Source organism: Gracilinanus agilis, chromosome 1 (assembly GCF_016433145.1).
Source record: "Gracilinanus agilis isolate LMUSP501 chromosome 1, AgileGrace, whole genome shotgun sequence".
NCBI lineage: Eukaryota > Metazoa > Chordata > Mammalia > Didelphimorphia > Didelphidae > Gracilinanus > Gracilinanus agilis.
In genome coordinates, this window is record NC_058130.1 from 671,336,219 (window position 1) to 671,348,827 (window position 12,609).

At 39.1% G+C, this 12,609-nt stretch overlaps 1 protein-coding gene across 1 annotated transcript in view; it reads right to left on the reverse strand.

The window, feature by feature from the left end:
• ANXA13 (annexin A13) overlaps positions 1-12,609 on the reverse strand; it is a 139,310-nt gene that overhangs the window by 67,497 nt on the left and 59,204 nt on the right. Inside the window, exon 2 of the mRNA XM_044684235.1 lies at positions 5,250-5,387. Within this exon, the coding sequence (XP_044540170.1) occupies positions 5,250-5,387 (138 nt within the window). The remainder of the gene's footprint in view (positions 1-5,249; positions 5,388-12,609) is intronic.

Below are 12,609 nucleotides of genomic sequence, written 5' to 3' on the forward strand. Positions count from 1 at the left end.
GTTTATTTTATATGATTTTGTTTATAACTTCTTTCTAAGATGATTAGGTTTATAACTAATTTCTTTTCAAATATTTACAATCTCATTGAAGATAAATAATGACCACACATGAAACAATTAGATAACAATACAAGACAGTATATAATTAAGGGCTAAATTATGTGATTAAGAATATAAGCACCAATGGGAATTCAGAGAAAAAGATAATTCTAAGGCTCTAAGGCTAACAAAGGACTTTCCTCAGAACAACTCTTAGAGGTAGAACAAATATTACTATAATCTACATTTTAAACATAAGAAAACTGAGATTCAAAGAAGTATAGCAATCCTTAAACAATCATTAGCATTTATTAAATGTCAGGAACTGTAGTAGGTTCCGGAGATACAAAAACCAAAAGACAAAACAATCCCTGCTTTCAGAGAGTATACATTCTAATGGGAGAACTTGGTAAGTTAAAGACCTGTCAAACAGTCAGCATGTGCAGTAGCTAGGATTTGAACTCGGGTTTCTTCTAATTCCAGGGCTATCACTGTTTTTTATTGCTTCTGATCCTTCAAAGATGGATGGTATTTGGTTGGACTGGGTTCAACTTGGCTAGAGTGGAGGGGCTTACGTTGGGGAAAGTGGGCAGATAAGGTAGGATTTCAAGTGCTACTAAATCATAGCATCTTGAAAAATCATAAATTCTAATCGTATTTTCTACTAAGGACATTTCCTTTATAATTCTTTGGAAGATTGCTCTTCCTCTGATCCTTGTAGAGCTCTGTTAATCTGTATGCTTTGTGGTTTTGTTTTAATGGGATACTAATGACTGAATAGCATCTCTGCCTAAGAGAAGTGTGCCTCTCTCTAGTGGATAAACATCCTTCATTACAGGTTTTGAAAATCCACTAAATGTCAATTATTTTCATTATGTCCCCTGCCCCCTACCAATTGAATGCTTTTATTTTTTCTAGGTTGAATATAATTATATTTCTTGGTCAGCCAGATAATCAGTATGTAAGTGATGCCCTGGGATTCGGTTGACACATTTAAAAGGGAATTATAACTCTTCTAGACCATTAAGGCACTGTTTGGTTCATTGGGAAAACAGTGAATAGCGCTTTAGTGCACTCAAATAGTTCTTATTATTCATAAAACCACTTAAGGGCTGGTCAAGGATAACCATTCATGAGTCTGACATTTCTTCTGAAAAATGAGGAATTTGTACTAGTTGGTCTCTAGCATCCCTTCTGGCCCCAAATTCTATGATCCTATGACTGTGACTTATTTCTATTTATTCCTGTCCCAGCACTAAGCTTAGTGACTAGCTTGAAAATGGTTGTTTAATTGAATTGAATGATGATGGTTGTAATGCAGGTTTTCTTGCATTGCAATATTACCCTAGGCAATCCTGTCAGTTATCAGAATGGAATTCTGGGGTGGCAGGTGCCAGATGCCAGGTGCTAACTGGCAGTTAGGCTGTGACTATATAAGGCCCTGCAAACCCAACCTTGGGGTTCTTTTCCCCCTTGACCTCACCCAGACAACTTGCTATCCCTGACCTTTCCCCGTGGGGTCCCTGATTGGGAAGGGTGGAAGGGAGGAGAATCGTGGGTAGGAGCTTAGATAGTGTAGCCTAGTGTTTAGGGCCATCTCTAGAGCAATTCAACAACATTATCAGTGTACCTAGCTGATCAGTAACACCAAGCCAGAGTCTAGTCATCTCTGGCTGGGGGCTGGTTGCCCTCAGCCTGTCTAGACCTTCTAGGTCCTTTGCTAGCACCTGCCAGTTGCCCCTAGTAACAGCTTAGCAAACCTAAATCCTCTTGCCTTAGTTTCCCATTTCCAGTTCAAATAAATCCCTTAGCCTTAATCTGTGAATTCCTGTAATTATTATAACACCTTCAAGGCTAAGGAGACTAAGGGGAGGACAGAATTTTGAGAAGTAGGGGTTACTGTGGAACTGAAAGCTAAGCCTCCATTGTTGAGAGGAAGTTGATCCATGGTTTCCTGCTGGGCTCTGCTTTCGCCCAGTAGGGAGTCAGTTGCCTCAGCAGGGAGGGACCACCAACCCAACATCTTAAAGGAGCCTCAGCTAGCAGTGGAGACTCACTGGGCAGTTCAGCTGAGGCTGCTCCCCTCTGATAACATCAACTCCAATCTCCAGCTACTTTAGTTAGAGGCTCCTAGGCCCTAGTGACCCCCTCATTACCATCTCCTCTTAGTCCCCTTATAACATGGTCTAGACCAGTGACAGGCAAACTTTTTAAAGAGGGGGCCAAAGGAAAGGAACTGCTCATCTGTCAGTCTTTTTCTAAGGTAACTCTTTCAAAGTTTCATTGTATTGTATCCTACTCATTATATTAATCAGATTAGGAATAATGTCAGGCAGCTGGATAGAACATCCTAGGGGGGCCCGTATCTGGTCTGCAGATCATAGTTTGCCCATCACTGGTCTAGACACTATTATTACTATTCCTAGCTAGCATTTATACAGCATAAAGTACTTTAAGATTTTCTAATCCATTATAAATATTAATCTTATTTGATCCTCATAACAACTCTTGGAAGTAGGTACTATGATTATCTCATTTTACAGATGAGAAAACAAAGGCACAAAGGTTATAGAGCTAATAAGTATTTGGGGCTGAATCTGAAGCCAGATCTTCCTGAGTCCAGAGTTATCCACTGTGACATCTACCTGCCTCGACCTGAACTACTCTTGATGTAAGCCTCCTGTTACCACAGCATCTGTGTGCTGGCTATCCTACTTAAGTAATTATACCACAACAACTGAAAGAAATGATGTAAATAGCTTTTTCCTAATTTGTACATTGATTTTTATTTGTTTGTTTTAATTCAGCTACTTGTTAGGGTCTATAATTCATTGGCATTTTATAAGAGAAGAGTAGATTCACAGGTAAATATGTATTTTTGGAAGTCTTGTGAATCTGACCAAGAAAGCTATAAATTGAAGAGAAAGGATGGAGCAGCTAAGTAGCACTGTGGATAGAGCCCCAGTCCTGGAATGGGTTGGACCTGAGTTCAGATCTGGTCTCAGGCACTACCTAAGCTGTGTGACTCTGTGCAAACCACTTAACCCTGATAGCCTAGCCTTGGAACCAATACTTATTATTGAATCTAAAATGGAAGGTAAGGGAAATGGAAGGAAGGGGGGAAGGAAGGAGGGAAGGAAAGAAGAAAAAGAGGAATATAGGAAGGAAGGAAGGAAAGAACAAACAAAGGAAGGAAGGAAGGAAGGAAAAGAAACAAAGAGATAAGGAAAATGGTAAACAATAGTTCCCTATGGGACTAGTTCCTTGCATTCAAGAGAAGTAAGATGGTCTGATGTAGCCAAAGTTATCTTTAGGAGAGCAGTAGAGATAGCCCTACCACATGTCAACAGGAAGCAAGACAGACATCACTGGAGCTTCGTACAATTGTAAGGGACCTTTCTATAGTGCCAAAATTTTACAAAGAAAGGTTCTTTCCTACTCATGATCCCATGAGAGAGACCAGGAAATTATTTTCACCTCAGTTCTATGGGAAAGGAAAATAAGATGTTTAGTGGTCAAGCAACTTGCCCATGGTCATAGAACCATGGGATTTATTTACTCTCTTTTTGAATTTTGTATACTCTCTACATATCTGATAAAGAATAACAACTAGTTTTTATATAGCACTTGGTTAGTTGTCCTTCATACTCCAAGAGGATCAAAATCATATTATTGGTCATGTCTTTTGAGTTATGCATAAATTGGATTTAAGTGAGACAGAGTTATAAAAAGTCATTGGCCTCTCTCTTCCAGAGTCATTGAAGTACAGTGGCAAGACAAAAGTCAAGATAACTGGTGATAGCTCAGGATGCAGTGGATGATCCGGGCTTCTTTAATGTCTAACTAAGTTCTAAGCACTCCATCAATCAGATCAAAAGTCTGTTTCAGCTGCCTTCATGGCCACTGGAACATTGTTTTTATCCTCCTCTTCTACTGGGGGAAGTCTTACCAGGTGCCAGGTGCCAAGCAAAGTACTTTGCAAATATCACTTTTGATCCTCACTACAACTCTGGGAAATAGGTATTATTATTTTACATTTTATATTTGAGGAAACTGAGGCAAAAAGGTTAAGTGACTTGCTCAGGCCATGCAGCTAGGAAGTATCTGAGGCTAGATTTGAACTCAGGTCTTCTTCACTTTAGGGCCAGCTCTTTATCCATTTGTTAGTGTATAATTAACAATGTTCTCTGTATAGTTACTGACATCTATTTTTGTACATGTTTTCCACCCTACCCCCATTCAACTGTGAGCTCCTTGAAAGTAGGGACTATTTTTTGCCTTTCTTTGTAACCCTAGAGGTAAGCACCACATCTGCCACATAGTAGGTACTTAATAGAGATCATCCAGGTCAGTCCTCTCATTTTACAGGATAGAAAACAAACCCGAAGAGGAAGTGTAGACTCACTCAAGAGGATAGTAAAGTGGCAAGGCTTGGGTGAAGACACAGGTTTTCTTTTTCTGAGATCAGATGATGCTCTTTCTTTTTTTTAATTAACATTTTCTCCTCAAATACACAAAAAACAATTTTTTAACCTTCATTTATTTTACATTCTCACTCTCCCTTCCTTCTCTCTTCCCTCCCTGAGAAAGTAAGAAAGGCGATATAGATTTTATATATTTGTCACAAGTATAAAATATCTTTCCATATTAGTCCTTTTATAAAAAAGAACTTGAACAAATGAGAAAAGTGGAGAAATAAAGTGAAATTAATATATCAGTCTGCATTCAGATACCATGAGTTCTTTTTCTGGAGATGAAGGACATTTTTCATCATGAATCCTTGAGGATTTTCTTACATCACTATGTTGCTGGGAATAGTTAAGTCATTCTGGGACCAGGGTTTCCAAACTGGTGTATGTCTATCCCCATGGGCATGAGAAGCATATTAAGGAGATTGAGGGACTATTTGTTAAATAGCCATATTATGTGACTGAAATTAATTCATTTTATTTCTCATGTGTATATATTTTTATATTGAATAGAGAGATATGGAATGGTTTTTCTTATGTAAATATGCATGATAAACTCTAGAATTTATTTCTCTTCATAAGAAATAGAAGATAGAGGATGGTTTACAGAAAGGCAAAGACTGAAAAAGGTTGGGAACCCTTACTCTTTGACCCAAGTTACAGTACAAAATTGGAAGATGTTGGGCTCTAAAAGGTCTCCAGTTAGGTTCTTCTAGGGGAAGAACTAGGAAGAATGCTTACTGGTTGCTGGCTGGATGGCTGCTGGCTCCCTGATTGTTTGCTCTCAGGCTGTTTGTTCAAAAGCTGATCTGGTGAAGCTGGTTTGGTTTTCCTTTTAGGTACCTGCTCATTGCTCTCTGAAAGTTGGTAAGACTGGCTCTGAGAATCAAAATGAAGAAATTTTTTAAATACCCAAAGACCAGATAAACTGTGTGACTTTTGAAGGACTGAAAAGAAATCACAATAAACTTAACTATGCTAATAAATAAATGAAATTTCCCCCCAAGTCTTCATAATGTATAATTATCCTAAAGTGCAAGGTTTAAAATCTTTTGGAGAAATTTTTAGGAAAAGAAACTCACTAACTACCCAAATCAAGAGAGTGAACTGTTTGGAGAAGGCACCATAAAGATACCTGAAGAAACCATACACTGCATCAAAAGATCTAGAATGAACTTTGGGATGTAGTGAATTGAACTGAGTGGGGTTGAATTGTGTAGATAAAATCTGCCCTACTTCCCCCACCCCAGCTCATCCCCACATCACTGTGTGTCTGGATGTCACATGAATGCTCCAAACAGAAGTCACAGGTGAAAAACCCTAAGAACATGACCTGAAACTGAAGGTTATGGGTTCAAGAGAAACATTGCCCCATACCTTTATCCTTTCATCCAGTCACACATCAAGATGGGGATGAACTGGGGGGAAGGGGAGTGGGTTCTATCTACATAATCCCCCCTGTGATTCTTTGGGAAATGAACATGTTGAAATCTCTCAGATTTACATGCCTAGTCTCCCCAATGAATCATTTCACATAACCAGCTTATAACTCTAAAGATCTCTTACTAGAGGTGCATACAAGATTGGACTTTCTAAGGGGAAATTACAACAATTTGGGGATAAGAGAAAGGTTGCCCTCACATCACCCCCCTACCCCCAGCTCATCCCTACCTCGATGCATGGTTGGATGAAAGGATAAAGGTGTGGGGTGAACTTTCTCTTGAACCTGGACACATAACCTTCATTCCCTGGTCATGTTTTTAGGCCTTTTCACCTGTAACCTCTGTTTGGAGTGTTTATGTGACATCCAGCCACACAGTGAGGTGCGGATGAGCTAGGGGGAAGGTAGGGCAAATTCTATCTACACAATAACTTGCAAGGGAAGAAGGAGGAATGGGACTTTACAGAAAGAACTGTGATGTAAAAAAAGGCATTGGGGGCAGCTAGGTGGCTCAGTGGATTGAGAGCCAGGCCTAGAGACAGGAGGTCCTGAGTTCAAATTTGGCCTCAGATACTTCCTAGCTATGTGACTCTGGACAAGTCACTTAACCCTGTTTGTGCCTCTTTTGCCTTGGAACCAATACACAGTATTGATTCTAAGGTAAAAGGTAAGGGTTTAAAAAAACAACAAAAACAAACAAACAGTGCCTACCTCAAAGAGTTGTTGTGAGGATCAATTGATATAATATTTGAAAAGTACCTGGATATAGTATGCATGATATAAATGCTTATTTCTTTCCCTTCTCTATTCCTTACTAGGCAGAAGCAAAAATATCTTCTGAGCAATGCTATAGTTATCACGGAGATATAGCATTTCTTTATTCATTTTATGGCACATATAAAAACTTTATTATGTTCTATAAATTTTTCCTCCTAAACATTACTTGAAATGGCAGGCAAAAACAATTGACCTCAAGGACTTTTTTGTCCTTAAATGTACAATTCATCAAAACGAGGAGATTCTCTATTCATGAGCACCTCTTTTATAATGTCCATATGATGTCAAGCAATGATAATGCTATTAAAAGGAATCTAAGCCCAAAGTAAAACACTTAGTCTACTACTGGGTATTTTCATATACTTTTGGTGCTGGATGGATGAAATCCCTGGATTACTGAATTGTTCCCTTTACATCCACATCGTATGATGTTTTGTTTAGACAGAAGCACAGCCACCTGTCTACCCTGCTCTCTGATTGACACATTTGTATAATGAGCTGAATTTCCTTCCCAGCCAGGAATGAATGGTTCATGATGCAGTTCTCGAAGGTGTAGCAAAAACACTTTATTTATTCACTTGTCAAGTATTAATTGCTGTAAGGACAGAATTGCAAGAGTGAAGCCTCTCAGAGTTCTCTCCCACAATCCTTTGTCCCCCCCTCAGGCTCAACCATTGCTCTGTCCCTCCCCTCTATCCCTGAACATTCTGAGAGTAATTCCGTCCTTACGTTGCATATCTATTATAGGTAAGGCACAGTGGTTTGTTTGGCTGCTTTCTTTAATGATACATCATTTCTGAACTAATTAACTGAATTCTATTCAATGAAGAAATCTTCGGCATAAGTTAAAATTTTGGTGCTACGAAGTTGAAATGAATAAGAAGTCACATTGGCCCCAGGGGTGGAGGTGGTATAAACTTCATATAAATTAATCCAGATTTAAGAACATAAATTGACATCCTCCCATGAATTTATTAAATTTATGTAAGTTCTCATCCTATGCATGGCAAAACTAAGATTTGATTTTTATATTGACTTTCCCAGCAAAAAGATTACTTACCGGACAATTGCCCATTTTGTCAGTCTCTTGGATGACACAGACAGGTGTGTAGTTGCTAAGATGACAGTGATGAAGGTTTATGACACTTCCAGAATTGGGGAGTTAACTCAGGTTAATAAGTGTCGACTTGAAAATAAAAAAGAATCCCAAAGTTGCAACAAAGGTCTTGGAACTGTATCTTGGGGAGTGGGGGGTCACCCTGCAGAATAGTAGGAGAATTTAGTCGTGCCTGCTCTGAGGTGGAAAAAAACATATTTAAATAAACTTTAACAAGGAGGAGTGGTTAAGAGGAGAGTGACAAAGGAGAGGAAGGGCTAACATCTGATCAGGGAGGACAGCAATGGGGGAGGAGAGACTGACATCTGATGGAGTCAAAGACCATAGACAAGATTACTGTCTGATGGGATCAAAGGTTTTAGACAAATTAATGTCTGATGGGATCAAAGGCTGTAGATAGGATTATTGTCTGATGGAATCAAAAGCTGAAAAAGTGGTAAATTTCCAGAGATATAACAAGGCCTACTCCACCCATTAGGTCAGTAATGTCAAGGTAGTACCTTTTGATAACTGCATTTACATTGCCCCAAAGTGAATTCCCTCATCATTGATTGGGGAGATGTCAAGGAGTTGTATGCGCAGCTGAATCAGGGTCCCAAGGACTCAACCCATATCAGGTGTCTTGGGGTAGTGGTCTACTACTGCTGTTGTCTGCTTCTTTTTTTGAGTCAGAGGAAGCTTGAAATCACTGGTAATGGACTGGGCTATTCCTTTAGGGTTTGGGGGCACCTTAGATGTGACATATATCCAGTTGTTGACCCTTTTCATCTTTGCAGGAGAGAGAGAGAGAGTTTAGTAGAACTTAGTAGGATCCCTTCTTATGCAGGTGTCTCTTGCAAGACCCAAATCTCCAGGTTCCAGCTATATGGCTGGGGTCCTAGAAAATGACTGAGAAACAAGATGCTTAAGGTGTTGGAGGTTTTGAGTGTAGTGGAACAGAAGGGAAACCATGGTGGTGAGGCAGTCACCATGGGGCTAAAGGAGAGGCGCTGAGCATCCAGTAACAATCTCAAAGGGAGAAAGGGAAAACTTCCCAAAAGGAGCTGCTCTACAGTTCTGACTAAGGGAAAGGAAAGGCTCTGATTCTAGCTCTGAAAATACCCAGGTGAAAATGTCTGGGGAGACCAATCTTTTAGGAAATGAAAAGATTTCTAATGTACGTGATCATTAGTATCTTAGAAAGAGGAATGAGTAGGCTATGTCTGGCACACTCTTTTTGTCTCTGGCACTTTACATTTTCCATGAAAATATGTGATCAACATGGAACAATTTAACAACATTGTTATCATTGTATAAATTAAAAATAAAACATCACATAAAGGGCAGCTGAGCAGCTCAGTGGATTGAGAGCCAGGGCTAGAGATGTGAGGTCCTGGGTTCAAAACTGACCTCAGACACTTCCCATCTGTGTGACCCTGCTCAAGTCACTTAATCCCAATTGCCTAACTCTTATCACTCTTCTGCCTTGGAGTCAATACATGGTATTGATTCTAAGGTGGAAGGTAATAGTTTAAAAATAAAAAGCATCACATGCTATTTATGTGACAATGAGAAACAGGCATTTAAAATGAACATATAATTTTTCAGGGTGTTAAATCTGTAACTAAATTCTCAAAAAAAGGGGCAGTGAAGTATTGGTGTGGTTCATTAGGTTCTTTTAAATTGAACCCCACAGTCTACATAAAACCATATATATGCTTGATTTTCAGTTACTGCAAGGCAAACCATGAAGAATTTGCTGACCCATGCTGTCAGTTACAAAAGGGATTTATTATCACGGCATGATCAAAGTTTTGAAACTGGTTAAAATGTTTTATTATTGCATTATATTTGACTGTAGTGGATTCAGGAAAGAAATTATTTAGTGACATATGTAAAACCCAGTGGAATTGCACATTAGCTATGGGAGGGATGTGGGAGGAGGGGAGGGAAAGAATATGAATCATGGAACCAGGGAAAATTTTTCATAATTAATCAATAAAAAAAAATTTTAAAAGAAGCTATTTAGGAGCTTGGGGTCCACAATTTAATAACTGAGTCCCTAACAAATATTGATTTAAATAAGTTTTGATAAAGGTTCACTATCTTGTTTGTGCACAAGGTAGAAAAGTGCAGAAAGATTCTGAATGCTGCTATAAGAAGTATTTGCTAATTACAAAGAAAGGAAAGAACACAGTCCTGGTCCTCAAAAGGCTCATATTCTAAAGAGCAAGACAACATGCAAATAACTATGTAGGGGTAAGATAATAGTGTAAATAGAAAATGTTTCCCTCAGAGGGAAAGCACTAGTATTGGAGGGGGGATTAAGGGGTGAGGAAGGGCCAGAAACCAGCCTTCTGCAAAAGGTAGGATTTGAACTGCTCTTGAAGGAAGTCAGGAAAGCCAGGGGAGGGAGGTGAGAAGGAAGAGTATTCCAGGCAAAGAGAATAGCTAGGGAAAAGGTAGAGCTGGAAGATGGAGCATCCTGAGATACCTTTTGCTCCAAACCCTCCCTTCTTCCAAACTTCCCTGTTACTATTGTCAACATGGAATCTAGAAACTAGTTTGTAGTAGCATGAGGTCGAAAGACCCCAAGTTTGACCTTGCCACATGAGAATTTCTCCTGGAGGGAAATCCCAGCTTCACAGTTTCAGACTAATACTAAACCTTAAAGTATTTTAGGTGGAGCTAGCAGACTCAAACAAATGTTAACCCTTTTTATCCTAGTAGGTTCTCCTATTATATCAAAGTCCTTTCTCAGGTAGCCCAGTCCTTGGCTGGATCTTTCCCTTAAAGCATCAGTCTCTCCCTGATAATCCTGTCTAGAACTCATTTCTTTGTAGCCATTATAAAGCCAATCAACCATACTCTTCTGTCTTCAGTTCCCAAGAGGTACAAAAGTTCCCCAATTTTCACGGCTCCTCAGAGCTGTCATCTACCTCCCTGTCCCTCCCAGGGATATGGTACCCAGAGTAGCCAGAGCCTTCAGCTCTATGTGGTTTGGGGTGGGTTACTCTGTGTGGAGGCCCAAATATTTGTACCCTATCCCTCTCCTGATTAAAGAATTGGTTTTTCTGACTATTTAATAGCTCTGTGTTTTTCCCAAGTTAACACTCTCTCTTTCTCTCTCACTGATTAATCTAGAAAGAGCTGTTTCATTTGAAAAATGGAGACAGAAGCCAGATTTCAAGTGGTTTAGGAGTCAGTGAGAAGAGAGGAAAAGGCGATGATATATACCTAAATGTCAGAGAAGTAAGTGGCAGTGGGGATTCTTTTTCTATTATGGCTAAATATTCTCTGATTTTTCCTCCAACTACAAAATTCTGTGATTTTGTCATCTATCTATTATCATTAATAAGATCCATAAGATCCATAATAGTGTCAGAGACAAATTGGAAACTTAGATTTCATACCAAAAGAGACCTTCAAAGTTATCTAGGACATTTTATTTAAAAAATACATTTTAAATCAACAAAATAATGTTTTGATTTTTTAAATTATTATTAAGGGGGCAGCTGGGTAGCTCAGTGGAGTGAGAGTCAGGCCTAGAGACAGGAGGTCCTAGGTTCAAACCCGGCCTCAGACACTTCCCAGCTGTGTGACCCTGGGCAAGTCACTTGACCCCCATTGCCCACCCTTACCACTCTTCCACCTATGAGATAATACACCGAAGTACAAGGGTTTAAAAAAAATTATTATTAAGAACACCAGAACATTAATAATTGTTGATGATTTATATGTTACTTAAAATTAATTTTATTAAATGTATCTTATTTTATTTATTTTAAAATAAGTTTATTAATGCCCTTTTTTAAAACCCTTACCTTCTGTCTTAGTATCAATATTGGTTCCAAGGCAGAAGAGTGGTAAGGGCTAGGCAATGAGAGTTTAAGTGACTTACCCAGAGTCACCCAGCTAAGAAGTACCTTGAGGCCAGATTTGAACCTAAAACCTCCCTGTCTCTAGTCTTGGCTCTCAATCCACTGAGTCACCCAGTTGTCCCCTAATGCCTTTTTTTTTTTTTGACAACACAGTTCTTTCTGCAAAGTTCCATTCCTCCTTCTTCCCTTGCAAATATTGAATCTTTCCATAACAAAGAAAACAAACTGAGCAAAAAGAATCCATATTGATGGTAATAATAATAAATATTATTTTAATGTTATTTTATAGGGGCAACTAGGTGGCAAAGTGGATAGAGCACTGGGTCTGGAGTTAGAAAGATGCCTCTTCTTGAATTCAAATCTGGCCTCAGATACTTACTAGTTCTGCAATGCTGGGCAAGTCACTTAGCCTTGTTTGCCTCAGTTTCCTCATCTGTGAAATGAGCTGGAGAAGGAGATGGAAAACCATTCCAGTATCTTTGCCAAGAAAATCCCAAATGGGGTCACAAAGAGCTGGACATAACTGGAAACCAATAATAAAACATTTTTATAATGCTTACTGTATGCCCAGCACTTTACAAATATTAGAGTGAGGTGCTATTATTATCCCCATTTTATAAATGAGCAAACTGAACCAAACAGAGGCCAAGTGACCATGTCATAAAATATATTTAACATTCTTTCCTCATATCCCCTCTGATATCTGAATCAAATCTGTTCTCTGGCACCATTATTCTCCCTCCTCATTTTATAGATGAGAAAAACTGAGACCCCCAGAGGTGAAGTGCTTTGCCCATGATCATTCAGGTAATATCAGCTCTCCTACTAATCCTTCCAATGCCCAGACCTCAGGCTACTATTGCTATTATTATAGTTCAGCAACACTGACTTTTGTGGGTTTTGTGG